At 36.5% G+C, this 20000-nt stretch overlaps 2 protein-coding genes across 2 annotated transcripts in view; both read right to left on the reverse strand.

Annotated features, from left to right (window-relative positions):
* The window catches only part of LOC123517017 (ethanolamine kinase 1-like), a 21627-nt gene extending 11096 nt beyond the window's left edge, over positions 1-10531 (reverse strand). The window contains exon 1 of the mRNA XM_045276833.1: positions 10422-10531. The gene's annotated coding sequence lies outside the window, so the exon portion shown is untranslated. The remainder of the gene's footprint in view (positions 1-10421) is intronic.
* A 2046-nt stretch (positions 10532-12577) lies between these two features.
* LOC123516961 (isochorismatase domain-containing protein 2-like) overlaps positions 12578-20000 on the reverse strand; it is a 9545-nt gene continuing 2122 nt past the window's right edge. The window contains exons 2-4 of the mRNA XM_045276755.1: positions 15148-15263; positions 14176-14306; positions 12578-13009 (exon numbers count right to left, since the gene is read on the reverse strand). Coding sequence (XP_045132690.1) covers positions 12796-13009; positions 14176-14306; positions 15148-15263 — 461 coding nt within the window. The 3' untranslated portion in view covers positions 12578-12795. The remainder of the gene's footprint in view (positions 13010-14175; positions 14307-15147; positions 15264-20000) is intronic.

Genomic DNA, 20000 nt, shown 5'->3' on the forward strand with positions numbered 1-20000 from the left:
TCTTGTTTAAATATCACAAGAAACAAGACAACAGTCTTGAAAACTCCGATGGCTTCCATTTCAGGATATCAGAACAAGTCGAATTCAAAAGTCGAAGCGTTTGAAAATAGGGAACATAATGCATAAAAAGAAATATATTTTACTCTTTTAATATCCCTATCAAATATCAAATAATTGGTTATTATCTTGTGGACCTTAAGTAATTAGTAAAATCAACCATATCTTGATGACAAGTTTTAAGTTACATATGTATGTATGTATGTAGGTGCAGCTTGACATAAATAATTTCTCTCCTCTTTTGTTTTTTATCATCGATTTCTCTTCTAACTTGAACATTTTTACTAATCTCTTTGATATATCAAGACTATTGCTCTTCTTCCCACACATTAATGTCCTACTGTATCTACCTAGTGTGTGTGTGTGTGTGTGTGTGTGTGTGTGTGTGTGTGTGTGTGTGTGTGTGTGTGTGTGTGTGTAATTCACCACGGTCGTCTGCTAGTCACCCAGCCAGCCTTACCCATTACGGACCGAGCTCAGAGTTCATAGACCGATCTTCGGGTAGGACTGATACCACAACACACTCCATACACCGGGAAAGCGAGGCCACAACCCCTCGAGTTACATCCCGTACCTACTTGCTGCTAGGTGAACAGGGGCTATACACATTAAGAGGCTTGCCCATTTGCCTCGCCGCGCTAAGGACTCGAACCTGGGCCTTTTCAGTTGTGAGTCGAGTCGAGTATGCTAACCACTACACTACGCAGTGTGTGTGTGTGTGTGTGTGTGTGTGTGTGTGTGTGTGTGTGTGTGTGTTATATAAAAGTAGTTTCGCGACACAATAAGCCGTTGCTCTACACTGGGCTCAACAGAAACCCATCTTAGAGTATGATTGAAACCACTCCCACACCATACACCGACCGGGACAGCGCGGCCACAACCCCTCTACTTACATCCCGTAAATACCCACTTGTTAGGCTTGTCCATTTGCCATGACGATCCTGGGATTCGAATACATAGCCCTTGGTTATGAATTGGGCGTGCTAACCATTACACTGTGTGTGTGTGTGTGTGTGATTCACTGTTTGATCTGCTGCAGTCTCTGACGAAACAGCCAGACGTTACCCTACGGAACGAGCTCAGAGCTCATTATTTCCGATCTTCGGATAGGCCTGAGACCAGGCACACACCACACACCGGGACAACAAGGTCACAACTCCTCGATTTACATCCCGTACCTACTCACTGCTGGGTGAACAGGGGCTACACGTGAAAGGAGACACACCCAAATATCTCCATCCGGCCGGGGAATCGAAACCTGGTCCTCTGGCTTGTGAAGCCAGCGCTCTAACCACTGAGCTACCGGGTCGTGTGTGTGTGTGTGTGTGTGTGTGTGTGTGTGTGTGTGTAGACGTAGCACAGGAAGCCTAGGAGTGTCGCCCAGGCCAGACAGGATGCCTCCTTATTGGAGTCCCAGCAACACTCAGGAGTTGGTGCCGGGTCATGCCAAATAGCGGAACAGGCAGGACAGACCAGCCTGCCCCGTCACTGTACTATCTCGGACGCCACACTCCTCGTGAAACTTTATTTACAACGTTTACGTCGCTTTTTACCCTTATATTGTACTGTTTCTTAAATGGTTCAGTATACAAGGAGACAGAAAATTTATCTCTTGTTCTCCATTTCCACTGTGTCTATACAAAAAATAGACAAAAATAGAAATAAATTGATAAATCAAATTATAAACAAAATAAAACATAGATAAATAGAAATAAACAAAAATAGCTAGAATAATAAATAAGCAAATGAATAAATAAGTAAATAGATAAACCAACGTTATGAATGTAACATAAGACGACCATAACATGAAATTATCAGATAAAACAGATAGATTTATCAACCAATAGAATTAAAGTACGATGTTAATTTACCCTTTGTATAAGAAAGATATTTGCTTAAAGACCAACTCAAAAACTAAAAATCTAGAAATTTCAGAATGGTTGCGGGAAAGGCATGTCTGGCACAGAAAAAAAATAACGACCGTGCTTACACATACTGACAAGATTGAGATAAAAAGAAATGAAACATTTCTCCGATTGTCTCTTACCGTGACCTCATAAGTCGCAGTCACTAATTATGATTACTAATTAGCCCCATATAGTAGCTCCTACTGGAAGCTTTGCATTCATAGTGATTTTGAAGAATGTTTTTATGATTCTAATGATGTTTCAACAAGGAATCTGCAGTCAAAGGAAAAGAAGAATATGGAAACCTAACTTGCCATCTCACTACCTTTAAATCCCTGTGACAGAACAAAGCGTTTAAGAATAGGTGTAATAGTTGTGCGTAGTAAAAGGAATATCGAAAAGAGGTAGTGAGAGTGAGCGTAGAGGTATACTGCCGGGGCTACGATTGGAAAAAAAAAAAAAAAGATAACCTCGGGAATGGCATGAACAAAACAGGATATGGTGAGAACACAATAGCTGTTGGTTGAGTTTATGACGTGATCCACGGTAAGAGAAGCTGCCTCAACCCGCCCCGCCCCGTGGATGTGTCCTTCCTGAAGCGGTAATGGGCCTGGCGGGCGGGCGGCATCAAGAGGGAGGCCGCTACTCAACCTCTCCCGGCCTGTCCACCCTCTTACTCCATCCTTTTCTCCAGGCCTCCTCCTCCTCCTCCTCCTTTTTCCCTTTCCTGCCATCACAATATTACGTGGCCTGACTGTGACGGCTGCTGTGATGATGAACCGTATATTTGTACAGTGCATCACATGTGAGATATCTCCCACCAGGTTTACTCTTCCATTGGCTTTTCATGCTATCAGTATGCGTGCGTGATTGGATATGCTCACCAAACGGAGTCGCTTTTGTTGTTTACGAAATGAGTCAGATTGAAAATGGAACAGGTAAGCTATCGTAACGAGTGAGAAATGTCACATCAACATTCTAAGTCTACAAGAAATATACATTTTTTTTTTTTTTTTACGTAGGGAAGAGGGCCAGCCAAGGGCAAAATAAGAAAGATTAAAAAAAAAAGCCCACTTGAGTGCTGGCTCTCTAAAAAATGTAAAAAGTGCAAAAATCATCAGCCAAAGTATGGGAGCAAATGCTTCGATACCTCCCTCTTAAAAGAAGACAAGTCGTAGGAATTCGGAAATACAGATGCAAGGAGCGAGTTCCAGAGTTTACCAGTGAAATGGATGAATGATTGAGAGTACTGGTTAACTCTTGCATTAGCGAGCTGGACAGAATAGGGATGAGAGGAAGAAGAAAGCCTTGTGTAGCGAGGCCGCAGGAGAAGGGGAGGCATGCAATTAGCAAGATCAGTAGAACAGTTACCATGAAAATAGCGATAAAAGATAGAGATGGCTGCAATATTTCAGCGGTGAGAAAGAGGCTGAAGACAGTTAGCCAGAGGAGGGAAGTTGATGAGACGAAGAGCTTTCGATTCCACCCTATCAAGCAAAACTGTGTGACTGGAAGCCCCCCAAAAATGCAAAGAGTACTCCATACAGGGACGGATAAGGCCCTTATACAGAGTAAGCAGTTGGAGGGGCGAGAAAAACATGCGGAGACGCCTCAGAACACCTAACTTCATAGAAGCTGTTTTAGCAAGAGATGAGATGTGAAGTTTCCAGTTAAGATTATGAGCAAAGGACAGACCGAGGATATTCATTGTGGAAGAGGAGACAGTTGAGTGTCATTGAAGAAGAGGGATAGTTGTCTGGAAGGTTGTGTCGAGTTGATAGATGGAGGAATTGAGTTTTGAGGCATTGAAAACTACTAGATTTTCTCTGCCCCAATCGGAAATCTTAGAAAGATCGGAAGTCAGGCGTTCCGTGGCGTCCCCGCGATCTGTTGATTTCCTGAAGGGTTGGACGTCTCTGAAAGAACGTGGAAAGATGTAGGGTGGTATCATCAGCGTAGGAGTGGATAGGGCAAGAAGTTTGGTTAAGAAGGTCATTAATGAATAATAGAAAGAGAGTGGGTGACAGGACAGAACCCTGAGGAACACCACTATTAATAGGTTTAGGAGAAGAACAGTAGCCGTCTACCACAGCAGCAATAGAGCGGTCGGAAAGGAAACTTGAGATAAAGTTGCAGAGAGAAGGATAGAAGCCGTAAGAGGGCAGTTTTGAAATCAAAGCTTTATGCCAGACTCTATCAAAAGCTTTTGATATGTCTAACGCAACAGCAAAAGTTTCACCGAAATCTCTAAAGAGGATGACCAAGACTCAGTAAGGAAAGCCAGAAGATCACCAGTAGAGCGACCTTGACGGAAGCCATACTGGCGATCAGACAGAAGATTGTGAAGTGACAGATGTTTGAGAATCTTCCTATTCAGGATAGATTCAAAACTTTAGACAAGCAAGAGATTAAAGCTATAGGACGGTAGTTTGAGGGGTTAGAACGGTCACCCTTTTAGGAACAGGCTGAATGTAGGCGAACTTCCAGCAGGAAGGAAAGGTAGAAGTCGATAGACAAAGTTGGAAGAGTTTGGCCAGGCAAGGTGCAAGCACAGAAGCACAGTTTTTGAGAACAATAGGAGGGACCCCATCAGGTCCATAAGCCTTCCGAGGGTTTAGGCCAGCAAGGGCATGGAAAACATCATTACGAAGAATTTTGATTGTAGACATGAAATAGTCAGAGGGAGGAGGAGAGGAGGACAAGCCCAGAATCGTCCAAGGTGGAGTTGTGAGCAAAGGTTTGAGAAAAGAGTTCAGCTTTAGAGACAGAAGAGATGGCAGTGGTGCCATCAGGATGAAATAAAGGAGGAAAGATGAAGAAGTGAAGTTATTTGAGATGTTTTTGGCTAGATGCCAGAAGTCACGAGGAGAGTTTGAGTTTGAAAGATTTTGACATTTTCTATTTATGAAAGAGTGTTTGGCAAGTTGAAGAACAGACTTGGCATGATTCCGGCAGAGATATAAAGTGCATGAGATTCAGGAGATGGAAGGCTCAAGTACCTTTTGTGGGCAACCTCTCTATCATGTATAGCACGAGAACAGGCTGAGTTAAACCAAGGTTTAGAAGGTTTAGGTTGAGAAAAAGAATGAGGAATGTACGCCTCCATGCCAGACACTATCACCTCTGTTATGCGTTCAGCACAAAGAGATGGGTCTCTGACACGGAAGCAGTAATCATTCCAGGAAAATCATCATAATACCTCCTCAGGTCCCCCCAACTGGCAGAGGCAAAACGCCAGAGGCACCTTCGCTTTGGGGGATCCTGTGGAGCGATTGGAGAAATAGGACAAGATACAGAAATGAGATTGTAATCGGAGGAGCCCAATGGAGATGAAAGGATGACAGCATAAGCAGAGGAATTAGAGGTGAGGAAGAGATCAAGAATGTTGGGCGTGTCTCCAAGACGGTCAGGATTACGAGTAGGGTGTTGCACCAGTTACTCTAGGTCATGGAGGATAGCAAAGTTGAAGGCTAGTTCACCAGGGTGGTCAGTGAAGTATGGCTTAACTATACTTTATGAAGCGTTGCATGTATTAATGGTCCAACACGTCATCATCATTTGAATCCGTATAACTACCAGAGCTGGGCGTGACTTTTTTTTTTCAGGTGCGATATTGATTTTGCTACTTTGCCGCCAAATATGGTGCGACTGCGACTTTGCGGCCCTATTTTTGGCCTCCCCAGTGCGACATGTGACTTTGCGACTTTACGACTGTGACTTTTCCCTAGTGCGACTCCGATAAATTACAAAGTATGTAAACTTTAGCGCGATAACAGAAACATGCTTTTATAAGACAGAAGAACACATATTTATTATTTTTTTGTATATACTTGTATACTTTTTTTTTTTTTAGTTCCAACAGCCCAAAGTAATATCTACAGGTCATCCTCCTCCTCCATGTCCTCCTGGCCCATCTTCTCAAGCCGAGGCAATTTCTTTAAAAGTCTTCTTTGTTCGTGTTCAAAGTAGCAGCAAAACTCGCGGAAAATTGGCTGTGTCACTTTGTTTAGTGCGACTTTCTTCAAAATATTTGCAGCTTTCGATATCTATCTATCTATCTATCTATCTATCTATCTATCTATCTATCTATCTATCTATCTATATATATATATATATATATATATATATATATATATATATATATATATATATATATATATATATATATATATATATATATATATATATATATATATATATATATATATATATATATATATATATATATATATATATATATATATATATATGGTGCGGCAAAATCGTAAAGTCCCAGAGTCGCAACTCTGTGCCGAAACGCCCAGCTCTGATAACTACATAGTAATCATAATAATATAAAGCATTTTTTTAGTCGTTCTTCTATGCGATGGACTTAAATGCAATGCGAGGTCTTAGCTCCACTGAAAGTATAATTCGTAATGCGACCAAAAATTCTTCTGCAGTTGACTATAGATTAAATCGCGGGATTGTCCAACGCAAGTTGGTGTTAGCAAGGATCCTGCATCCATTAACATGAGTGCGTGGTTCAGAGATAATAAATGAGTAAGCTGTGACAGAAAAGTGATGTAAGGACTACAATAATAAATCACAAAGCTGTTCATGAAGTGCACTCATGTATTCACTCTTAGTAGACACTGGACGGTTGAATGTCACCTTTAATCTCCATACCACTTAACCGCTTGACCTTGGTGATGCTTCCAACATTGACAACACTGCCTGACTAATTAACTATTTTCTTAGTTTCAATCTCTACTGGGTTCCATGTTAAAGTTCCTGTAAGACACTTATTAGCGCTTATTACCTCACGTTATTGCCATTAATTCTTAGAAAAGTACTAAACCCCTAAACGTATGCCAATGGCTGGCTGCCAGTTTGGAGCCAAGAAGCTTGAAAGGAATAGACGATTGAGGGAAAATTGGAGAGAATGATGTAAACTACGCAATATCGATATCAATACAAGATTTCTTTTTGTTATGCCACCGCTGCTGCTGCTGTTGCTACTATTGTGATTGTTGTTGCTGCTGCTGCTGTTTATTATTATTAATATAACAATAATGATAATAATAATTATTGTTTATTATCATTACAATTACCACCATTATTATCATTCTTATCATTATTATTATCACTATCATTGTTGTTGTTGTTGTTATTATTATTACTATTACTATTACTATTATTATTATTATTATTATTATTATTATTATCATTATTATGTTTGTTTTTGTTATTTCTATTATCATTATCATTATTATTATTATTATTATTATTATTATTATTATTATTATTATTATAATTATCATTATTATTATCATTATTACTATTACTATTATTATCATTATCATTAACATCGTCATCATCATCATCATCATCATCATTATTATTATTACTATTAAAATTATTATCATTATCATATTATTGTTACTACTACTACTACTACTACTAATAATAATAATAATAATAATAATAATAATAACAATAATAATAATAATAACAATGATAATTATTCTACTACTACTACTACTACTATTAATAATAATAATAATAATAATAATAATAATAATAATAATAACAAAAATAATAATAATAATAATAATAATAATAATAATAATAATAATAATAATAATAATAATAATAATAATAATAATAATAATAATAATAATAATAATAATAATAATAATAATAATAATAATAATAATAATAATAATAATAATAATAATAATATCATTGACAATAATTCTACTACTACTACTACTACTACTACTACTACTACTACTAATAATAATAATAATAATGATAATAATAATAATAGTAATAATAATAATAATAACAACAATAATAATAATAATAATAATAATAATAATAATAATAATAATAATAATAATAATAATAATAATAATAATAATAATAATAATAATAATAATAATAATAATAATAATAATAATAATAATATTAATAATAATAATTATTATTATTATTTAGAAAATTATAGCGCATTGGCAAGAAAATTATTTTTTCACACAAGAACTACAGACCATGGTGTTTCCACAGTTTAGTTTCTCTACAACAGACAACCATATACATAACTATTCCATCTCCTTCATCAGCATCATTTATAACTTCTCCTCCAGTGGTGTAGCTAAGGAAAGAGTGGGTAGCACACCATTAAGGAATAAAAGCACTCTATGAGGTTTTATGTTCCATAGCTGCATATATATATATATATATATATATATATATATATATATATATATATATATATATATATATATATATATATATATATATATATATGATTAAGATCAGATGCAGAACAATAGTATATTGAATACAGAAATAACAGGTGTCTCAAGTGACTTGAATATCTCACATACTTCATGAATTTATGAAAGCTGGAATGAGAGCCGCTATTGAAGTATTGTTAGAATTCTGTATAAATGCTCCGCAGTATATTAAGGTTTGTTTATATCGTTTTCTTTGTATCACAGAGAAGAACAGGTTATGTGATTTTTATTATCTCATGAGAGAGAGAGAGAGAGAGAGAGAGAGAGTGTGTGTGTGTGTGTGTGTGTATACGTAAGAGGGTAAAACTGGCCATGGCCAAGGGCAAAAAATAAATAAATAAATAAAATGATTAGATAAAAAGGCCCACTGAGATGCCAGTTCTCGAACAGGGTCGAGAGAGTTAGCCAAAAGAATGGGATGAAATTCTTAAATGAATTTAAGTCATAGGTAGACGGAAATACTGGTTAACACTTGTAATAGAGAAGTAGACAGAATAGGAGTGAGAGAAAAAAGAGTGTTGTGCAGCGAGACCGCGGGATGAGTGGGAGCATGTAGTTTGCAATATCATAGAAGCAGTTGGTATGAAAATGGTGGTACAAGATAGTAAGAAATCCAACGTTTCGGAGGTGAGAAAGAGGCTGAAGACAGTCAGTCAGAAGAGTTGAGTTGCTAAGACAAAAAAAATTTTATTCCACATATCGTGTGTAGGGCAGATAAGGCCCCTGACCAGAGTTAGTAGTTAGGGGAGTGAAAAAAAAAAATGGCGGAGACGACTCAGAACTCATAGAAGCTGTTTTAGGTGAAGAGAGGTAAAGTTTTCAGTTTAGAATATAAGTAAAGGACACACCAAGGATATTCGGTGTAGAAGAGGGAGACAGTTGAGTGTCATTGAAGAAGTGAGGATAATTGTCTGGAAGGTTGTGTAGAGTTGATTGATGGAGGAATTGGATTTAATTTGAGTATGTGTACATTGACATATTAGCGGTGACGTGGCTCTTGGTGTCTGACATAAAATTATCTCATAAAGCGTTAGTGTTTGATTTTCTTCTTCTTCTCCTAATTCTTTCTTTCTTTCTTTCTTTTCTTATCTTCTTCCGGCCTGTCTCTTTTAAAAGTCGGCACAACGATTCGCCTTTCTCCACCTACCGTTATCTTTTACCTTTCACTTTGTCACTCTTCTTCATGCAAGTCATTCTCTACAGCAATTTTTTTTCTTTTTTTTAATATGTGGTGCTAGGACTTCCATGGAATACCGAAACAAATTTTGAGTGTTAGAAAATGCTGCACATACTTAATATGACGTTACAATGTTCGTGTTCCCCCAAAGAAATGGCGAAGTATCAACGGGATGCTTTTTTAAGAGTTTAGCTACTTCTTTTCTTATCAATTGCATTAACATTTGTTTGTTTGTTTGTTTGTGTTTATTTGTTTGTTTTGCATGAAGATTAAAACACCAACATTTTCTACGAACATTCCAAATTGGTTAGAAGTTTGCTTCTCTACTAATGGTTAAGTCTTGAGAGGCACACTATATACGATGCTGGACCGACTAGCATGTCAGGTCAGAAAAGGTTTAAAGATACTACTCTATAGTATCCGTGAATATCCCCTTTGGCTTTCTTCTTCCTGGTAGTTCCACTCTCAGCATCCTCTTCTCACCATATTTGATCTCTCCATCGACAAACCATGTATATCGCAAACCTCCTAGTATATTGCAAATGACAAGAGATAGAGCGATGCGACAATTCATCTGCAGGGGCACGGTACTTCGGTAGGGTAAAGCCGCATCATTGTTGCATAACCCATTGCTTCTTCATGATCTTATCTCAGCTGGATTTTAATAGTTGAGTCACTAACTCTCCCACCTCAATTTTGCAGGCAGAATAAAATTAATAATCTGACAAGACGTGTTCATTTTTTGCAAACATACGAACTATAATTCTCTCTCTCTCATGTTTTGTGGGATTTTCAAAAAGAGGAAAACAGCTTACTATAGTTTCTCTCGATACTTTCTTTCAAAATGGTATTTAAATTACATTACCACCTTAGTTTGTCAATGCAACAATCACAGAACAAGTAGTCACATCTCAAGTGCAAACTACATTGGCTGTTCATCGATAAAAGACTACGCGGTTATATTGACGGTTGCATAATCCTAATCCTGTAGCTTACCGTGTGTGTGCAGTGTGGTGTGCTCGGGGCTCTGAGTGCCCAACCTCTACCTCTTCAATGAGAGAACTGCTTCCCCTCAGCCAGTGTTGCCACAATAGCTAGCCACCATAACGGGTAGTCTTTGGAAGTTACCGTAAACTTACACAAAGAGGTCTTGGTTTTCGTTACTATCGCGTTTGCCGACGAAATGTTGTGATGGAGAATTTCACACCTTTCGAAAAGAGCATTGAGTAGTACTGCCTAACTTAAAAAGAGAAAATTTTATTTCACATATGCATACCTACCATTTTATTCGACTTGATGGAAGCATTATACATTATATTCAGCAGATAAAGCTGTACGAAGAAGGAAGGAGTGGCGATGGTACGTAACTGTGTAATGACCACCCAAGTCTCTCAACTAGTTTCCTTGATACTGACAGCACTCAGCGACGATTACAGTTACTTGTAGAAACTATTGTGTATAATGCAAAGAATCAGTTGCTGCTACTGCAATAGTTATCCTCAATGAAGCAATCCCTTTTTCGTTAATCTGTGTGTGTGTGTGTGTGTGTGTGTGTGTGTGTGTGTGTGTGTGTGTGTGTGTGTGTGTGTGCATGCCTAACCATGGAATGCTCCCAGCTTTTATCATTTACCTAATTTACCACCATTGTTCTCTTATTTCTCACTAGATCCTTTACTTTTCATTTCATTGCAGTTTCTTTGATAACTAATTTTCGGTCATTTTCATGATCACTGCTCCTCCAAACTAGCTAATTTCATGCTCTATCTTCTCACTCACTACATCGCTACACACGTTTCTCTCTCTCTCTCTCTCTCTCTCTCTCTCTCTCTCTAATAAATAATAATAATAATAATAATAATAATAATAATAATAATATTATTATTATTATTATTATTATTATGTAAAGAAAGAAAAATAAACACACACACACACACACACACACACACACACACATTAATAAAATAATAATGATAACAATAATAATAAAAACAATAACAATAATAATAGTAAAAATAATAATAATAATAATAATAATAATAATAACAACAATAATAATAATAATAATAATAATAATAATAATAATAATAATAATAATAATAATAATAATACCAGGCTGACATTTTTTTCTCTCAAACTTAAGGCAAGTTCACACGTGTCAATTTGCAACTGAAAATGCAAGTCAGTAGTTTCTTAAGGAGGGTTCACACGTGCCTATTTAAGACTGAAATTGTAAGTTGGTAGAGTTTCCGACTGAATATCTCTGCCTGGCGACTGGAGAAACAAGTCGCTGAACAAGTCTTGTTCAGTCAATTTGCAACTTTACTTACGTTGTGACGTCACGAGTCAAGGAGTAAGCTTTGAAAATGTGGTTTCCATAACCTGCACTTAAATTTCCCTCATTATGACATCAAGAAAAGTTTATTTCTTATTCTTGGTTCACTATACTTCCAATGTTTTTGTCTCAGCTTTCATTTACAGCATTACCTTGAACAAGGCTAACTTGGTCATCAGGATGTTGGCTGTTCTTGTCCCACATTGCTGTTATGTTAACAGTCAAGTCATAAGAACACTCCCTCTATCTTTCACTATTACTATCATCCTTTGCCTTAATTACACCAAAAATATAAGTTGCTATGTGCAACTGCATGTTTTGAAATGGCTTTTGATATGATGATGGGACATGGTATCTTCCATTACACTTGCAAAGTGTATATGCCATGCCACAGTGCCACACCATTGTCTTTTTTTTATTTCATATTTACACCATGTGGGCTTTTTACAGGAATTTGAGGGCTAAAAAGGATACTTTTTGGGGTACCTCCTATCTCAAAGCTCACCCACTAGGAAACCGTTGCCCCCGAGTGAGGAAGCCCAACCTACACTCGGACCATGGACAGGATTCCAACCCGTGTGCTTGGAGACCCCTCGGACCCCTAAAGCGCGCATGGTTCCACTGTACCATGGCTTTGACACATGAATCCCGCAAGCTGTGCCCTGCAGGCCATTGTCAGGTCATGTCACTCCAGGGTTGAGGTGGAAACAGCACAGAGGTACAGCTTACACCCCGAGTACCAAGTTAGTCTGGTTCCACTACAGTGTAGTATGAATGGTAATTATAATAGGTTATCCAATGCAGAATGCAAACTCTGTGCTACTTGTATGGAAACCATTTATAGTACAAGAAAATACATACAACCCACATTATGCATCACACATTTATAAAGAGATATAGATCTAACATACTTTAAACTGAACATTACTAACAGTTTCTAACCTTTTCCTTGTGTTGTGACCAAAATTATACTAAAAAAATCATCCATACGTACTGACTGATTTTGATCTGCACTGATTAAGTTCTAATATGTTAGGATTATAACTTTGCATCTTTTCCAGCATCAGCTAGAGCTGCAAGCAAGGGTTTCTGTCTTGCAGCCAATAGTCCCGTGTCAGGAGCAGACTCCCAGATAATTTTCTGAAGTTGTTTGAACATTGGATGAGATGAACCACCTGCTAGTCCAAGAATGACAGATTCACTGGTGGTCAAGAAGACTCCACTGTCTCTCAGCCTTTCAAAGGCGTACATCCTGGCAATTTCAAAATAAAAATTGTCAATAACGTATATTCTAAAAATCTTATTTTACAACATCAAAACTTTTCAGCTTGAAAGTATGCTGTATATTTACATATGAGAATCACCATTTTAATCTAATATATCTATGAGAACTAAGTAAAGTCAGTATGGCACTCAGTAGGTCAGATCACTGCATGTTAAGGGTGAATTAATCATAATATTGCAACCAAGAAAATAAAATAAAAGATGGTGGTAATTAAGAAATGCTAATGAGTAGGTGATTCACACACTTCTAAGATATGTGTGAACAATCTCCAGTAACCAGGCCACGAAGCTCTTATTATAATGGTTATTTATGATTCCATATGAGTATATTGGGCCAATATTCAAGGCTAAGACTATTGAATGCAGCATGTCACATTAGATAAATTATTTCCATTTTGACAAGCAAAATTACAAATCACAACATAATCATGCCTTTTTTTTTTTTTTTTGGGGGGGGGTGATGTTTACAAAGTGGTGTTGCAATGTTACTATTACTGCACATAATTCAGGAGAAAAATAGTGATTACATCCTTCCAGTGCTTCTCTTTTTCTTGTGTTTTATTGGGAAATAATAACTTTTACTACTGTAGTGCCAAACAGTACCAAGAAAAATTCTTATGCATTTTGCAAAGATCAACAACATATTTCTAGTATGTATTAAAAATATGAATAATATGTTTTGCCTTTTGACAACCAATACATTGTACCAATACCAAAATCAGAACTTTGTCACTTGGTAATTCACGAAATCACTTGATCTAAATTCTACAGATAATTAAGGTATAATTATATTTCACATTACATTATTTGAGTTATGCTTGGTTGGAAAAGGATAGTGCATAATTCATCATAACAAATTAAAGGTGAAGCAGAACTACCACACAGGGAAGCACCATTGAATAAAACACACAGGTAATCTGACCCTGCTTCCATGATTTTAGTGAAGTTTCATGATTTATCTGCACCAGTATGTCACTCACTTCACATTAACATAAAGCTAGATCAGAGCTGTATCAAAGATTAATGAAACGATTAATACACCATTTGATGTATAATTATTTCAAATACATATCAGAACTATAACCACAAATTCATTTTCTTCAGAAGTTTCCTACATTAAGTTATAAACGTTACCTGTCTGTCATTGAGCGAGAGGAGCAGGCATCCACCACCACATGCACCTCTATGCCACTCTCCAAGAGATCAAGGGCTGTCTGCTGCACACATACATGGGCCTCAATACCACACAGCACTACAGACTTCACCTGGAGAGCAACATATTCTACAAAATCCACCTACGACTTATAACAACATTAAGTAAGGCAATAATGAGAAAACTGGACTCAAATTTATCATGTGGATTCTAGCTGAAATAAAACCCTATTTCTGAGAAATTTTTGAACAATGAATAATAACGAGTTGAGTGGCATACGAAAGATGAGCACCAGAAAAGCCACCTATGACTACTTATAGAGGAAGAAAAATATAAGCTGTTCAAGCCCATGACAGAAAATAAGAATGTTAACAATGATGAAAGACATAAATGAGTTCAATAAACTTGACTGAAACTTGCAAAATTTTATGATGTAGTATTTGTTTATCCCTGAGATATGAGCACCTTCAATGGTTCACATGATATCTACTTTGTGGGGAAAAGATTTAAATATTCTAATGTTTGGAGGAGCTAAATTATTAAGCTATTAAACAGAAATCAGAAAAGAGGTATTCCCTGGTCCCAAGAGACAAGAAGTGAGAATGGCATAATGTCTATAACTTTTCAAAAACTTCAGTATCTACAATATGTAAATAGATGAGAAAACTATCTATGAATATCATTAAAGAAGTAAAAATGCCACAACAAAAAAGTTTAGCAGTTTAGTTACCACAATTTATTCAACCTTGCAAATATCTCCCATGATTTATGTAATTTTTAATGAAGTTTTGGACTGCTCCTTCTAGATACTTATTACAAAATACTGAATATAACTCTTTCTATTAATATCAAAGTAATGAAAATCTAGTTGTCATACTATGTTTAAAAAAAATCAGTCAATCAGACAGAGATAGAAAAAAAAAAATAAATAAATAAACCAGGTATCTACCTACCTCTTTATCTTTGATGATGTTCTGGATGGGTGGCAAACACATGGAGAACTTTGTTTTGTCAAACACAGGCACATTATGTTCTGCTATAGACAGCTCTGCTACTGTGTTACCAAGACCTGCCAAAGACATCTAACATTACACAAAATTACAATATTACAAGGCTCCTAAACATACACACAGGGATGACTTGTTTCTCATTAGAGAATCAAAAGAGCATGGAAAGATTCTAAAAAGACAAGATGCCAGCGGAATCTAATAACAAGTTCAGGTTCCCAGACATACACTTTGAGATGTGGAACATACTTGAGTGAAAGGCAGAAGAGGGACAATGTCTGGTAAATGAAGTGGAAAAATATCACGGGGTAAGAAAATTCATAGAAAGGCATAGGCCTATACGAATTTAATTTAAATCATAAAAAGATGCTAAGGAGGCTCTGGTAGGGGATGGAGCCTGGGGGAAAGATGAGGTAACAAACAAAACATATAGCTGAGAAGAGACTTCTATGAAAAAGAGAGGAAAAATCTAATAGACTGAGGAGAAAGTAAAGGCAAAAAAACAAGTAGAAAATGGAAGGAGAACATTCTACTGGGGAGTTTTGGATATGAAAGTGAGAAAATGATACCTGAACAAGAGGGAGAACAGGAATTTCAAATAATGAAAGGAAGAAAAGTGTATAGAACATGGCATTCACCAACATTAATGGCCTAGTTTTGGGATTATGAGAGTTCAATGTCTACCTAAATGAGAAAAATCCAGAAATAATGGGCCTCACTGAAATAGAATTATGAGTTAGAAAAGTAAAAAATCACTAGACAAAATAGATACAGTGAAGACTCAATATTTGAACTTAATTCATTCTAAATGGCTATTCAAGTATCAAAAGGTTCGACTATAGATATTTGTACAGTAAATCAGGTAATTCGTTATAATCTTAGCAAAATCTTAAGTTTAAAAAAATTTTCAAAGTAATTTTTTTACAATTTTGATTTGTTTATACCAGTGGTTCTTAACCCGGGAGTCACGACCCAAATTTGGGTCGCCAAGCCATTTTATTGGGTCGCTAAGGGTTTGCAGAAAATAATTATTTTCCCACTACAAATTATCATAATTATATATTGTAATAATTAAAATTCATGATGCATTGCTTTAAGATTCTAAGCAGACCATGATTAAATAAAAACTCCAAAGCAGTAAATTTATTTGAAGTATAAAGAATCTCTCATTCCCAACAAGACATTTGCCTTTTAAAATTAATCTTTGGCGGAGGTGGAGGGTGTATAGGAGAGAGCAAAGTGGAGGACAATTTGTATATCTATGTAGGCTTGGGTCGCGATGGTTGATTTGTGCAAGATTTTGGGTCGCTGCCAAAAAAGGTTAAGAACCACTGGTTTATACCATAATTGAAGGCTGGTGATGGATAATGTAGAAGAGGAGGGGAGAAGGAGGAAGGTAGTTGGAGGATAAGTCACCATCCATGAAGACATCCAGTAACTTTTCTCCTGGTGTGATTACTGTGAACCCACTAGTAGAAGGCTGTGGCTCACTCATCACCCTCACTAAATTCCTTATTTTCACCACAAATAAACCTCTCTTTGGTGCCATTACAAGTTTCTAAATGAAAAACTACAGAATGCAGAAGAATGTCGTTTTTCTCACAACTGCGGGACTAAGAATCCAGAATAACAGAATACTGGTATTTTCCTTTGGTATTACCGGTATCACTGGTGTCGATGGCGACAGCGGGAAGGGAGAGGCTAGAACTTTTTTACAACAATGTGTGTGGCCATTTGATTACCAGATATTTTCACCACTGATAAGCTTTTAGTACTATTGTAAGTTTTTAAATGAAAAACTACAAACAGAAAGCAGGAGAATGTTATTCTAATGACCACAGCAGCACAACTGGTGGAGGGGTGGAGGCAAAGGCCTGGTAGCTTTTGTTTACAACCATAAGTGTGGACATTCGACTATCAGGTACTTTTTCAAGTATTGAATCAAACTTTTGCATTCAAGTATTGAAAAGTTTCACTTTTAAGACGTTCGAGTATTAAGTCTCCACTGTACTTGTGGAAAAGAAGCAGAATAAATAAGAAAGGAGAAGGAGTGATGTTTTTAGTTAAGAAAAGTTTAAAAGTGATTAAAACAAAATATGGCAATTGACTAGCAGAGACTTTCAAAATTGGTGTGGAAAACATAGAAGGCATAAAGAGACAATTCATAGTGACATGTACTACCAAAAAACTATTGCCTGGTCAAACGACCATGAAGAAATAGTAAAAACACAAAAATGGGTTACAGAAAATGTTATGGAGATAAAGTGGTTCTAATGGGAGAGTTTAAATGTAGAGTTGTGTTGGGAAAAGTGGTACACTGTGGGAACAGAATAATCTTAGGGAAATAAACTATAACAGCTGGCAATAGATAATGTATTAACACATTGGATAAAAGGCTGCACAAAATTTGGAAAAAATGGAGAAACAGACTAATGTGTTATTTAGGAAAGATCCAGAAGTAATCAAGAATGTTCATCAGCTAAAAGTGCCACATTACCATATAAAATTCAATATGAGTGAGCAAATGAGAGTAGAAAGAAAAAATAACATGCATGTACACTTAACCCTCGGCTATCACACCCAATTGGGGCCGAAATAGCCGCGCTATAGCCGAAAACGCGATAGCCGAATTGAACAACTAATGGTGAAAATTGTTAATGGTACCACAACCACAAATTTTACTCCTAATATCCCTCATTTTTACTTCTTTTTAAATTAGTGTATAATCCATTGGTACCAATTAAAACATGTCAAGGTTATAACATAAAAAAAATTTACATCAGCTCATTGAATTTACTAGAGATGTACCGATGCATCGGTATCGGAATCGGCGGTATCAGCCCATTTTTTGGGTATCGGTATCGGCTTATTTTATGCCGATACTTACGATACCTAAAAGGAATTTACTACTTAGTGATATATTCGATATAAGATATTGATTACTGAGTAATTTACCTTTGCAAATGGCTTCAAAAAGCTTCTAGAATTGCTCCTATTTCACAAACGTTCTCAGAAGGACTTACAGCATCCCCCAAAACAAAGCCTCCCATCTAATAACGATCGCCGTCCACCAACTCATCCTGGTGTCCAGTGCAGTAATCACTATAAGTAGTAGTATCGGTATCGGTGGTATCGGTATCTGCCCAATTAGGTAGTATTGGTATCGGTATCGGAATCGGCCAAAATTCTGGTATCGGTTTTGGCCAATGAGCGCTCAGATACCTCATGATGTCATGGCTGGGCGCGCGATAGCAGGCATCTGAGGTCGCGATAATGAAATTTTAGCAGCTTTTCATGGGTGCGTGATAGCAATAAAACGCGATAGCTGAAGTCGCGATAGCCGAGGGTTGACTGTATGTTGAATTACAGTAAGATGGACTTTGAGAACATCTTTTTTTCTTTTCTTTTTTTCAAGAGAGATGGAATATGTTCCATAAGGTTACAAGGGTCCAAAAGTGGGATGCGTTCACTGAAATATACAAAGAAAGAGAAACGAAATATGTGCCTAAATGGAAGACAAGCATAGTTGGTAAATAAGAATGGTTTAACAAAAGATGCAAAACAACAAAGATGAAAGAGAATTCATGGAAAAGATGGAGACATAGAAGAATTAACCTAAGGAATATGTAGAAACAAGCAAGAAATAATAATTTCATGAGCATGAGAGATGAACAAAGACCATTTGAAAATATGCAACAGAAATATGTAAACAAGAGCCCAAACTCTTTTATAGAAATATGAATGGTAAACTGAAAATCAAAGTGAACATAGAAAAATAAAGGTTGGATGGAGTGGTATATAAAAATCTGAAAGAGATGGCAGAGGTGGTGAACATGAACTTCAAAAGAAATTTTCACAAAGGAAAAGGATTTTATAAGACCACTGGATGTACAGGAAAAAAGAAAATGGAAATTTTCAAGCAATGAAACAGGAAATTAATAAAATAATCAAAACTTTAAATGTGAAATGACCTGCAGGACCATGTGGAGTGTCAGAATATCTATTAAAAAGAGTGCAACAACCAGTTTATAGACAAATTACATAAAGTCATATGTGCCTGTATCAATGAAGAAATAGTTCTATAGGATCAGAAAATACTCAAAAAAGGAGACACAAAAACCCACTAAATTACAAACAAGTGTCACTGACAAGTATGATACCAAGAATATGTGAAAAGTTTAATAAGAACAAATGAACTAAATTCTTGAAAGATAATGAAATCTTTACAAGTTCTCAATTTGGTTTTAGGAAGAGTAGATCTTGTACTACAAACTTGTCTTATTATTCATAAGTGACTGATATAAGGCATTTTCAGCAGTGGTACGTCTGGGGGCAAATAGAGTCAAACAGAGACAAGTTTTAGCTAATGCTCCCAAACACCTCTCCAAAATGTTTGCTTTCCTTTGACCATGTTTGGCAAACACTTTTCAGCCAATCAGTATGCAGCAACCCCACCAACCCCAGGAAATTATATCATAAAGGAGTTACATTTCAAATAAAACTGAATAGTAAGAGATGTTTTAGGCCATGGAAGTGGGTAGTATGGATAAAGATTTAAGTTTACATATTTTGAGACATACTGAACAGAACCAGAATCAAACATATGGCATGAAATAAATCAATGAGCTGGTGGTACCAAGTGACATGTCACATCTATCCATCCTTATTGTGAGTGTGTTGTCTGATTCCATGCTTCCATGACTTCTATACAACCATAAGTTATTTTTTCTATTATAAAGTGAATAATTTTTAATATTGCTGCAAATCCTTATAGTATAAAATAATAAATACATTATCTG

This window comes from Portunus trituberculatus, chromosome 41, assembly GCF_017591435.1.
Source record: "Portunus trituberculatus isolate SZX2019 chromosome 41, ASM1759143v1, whole genome shotgun sequence".
In the NCBI taxonomy this organism is placed as follows: domain Eukaryota; kingdom Metazoa; phylum Arthropoda; class Malacostraca; order Decapoda; family Portunidae; genus Portunus; species Portunus trituberculatus.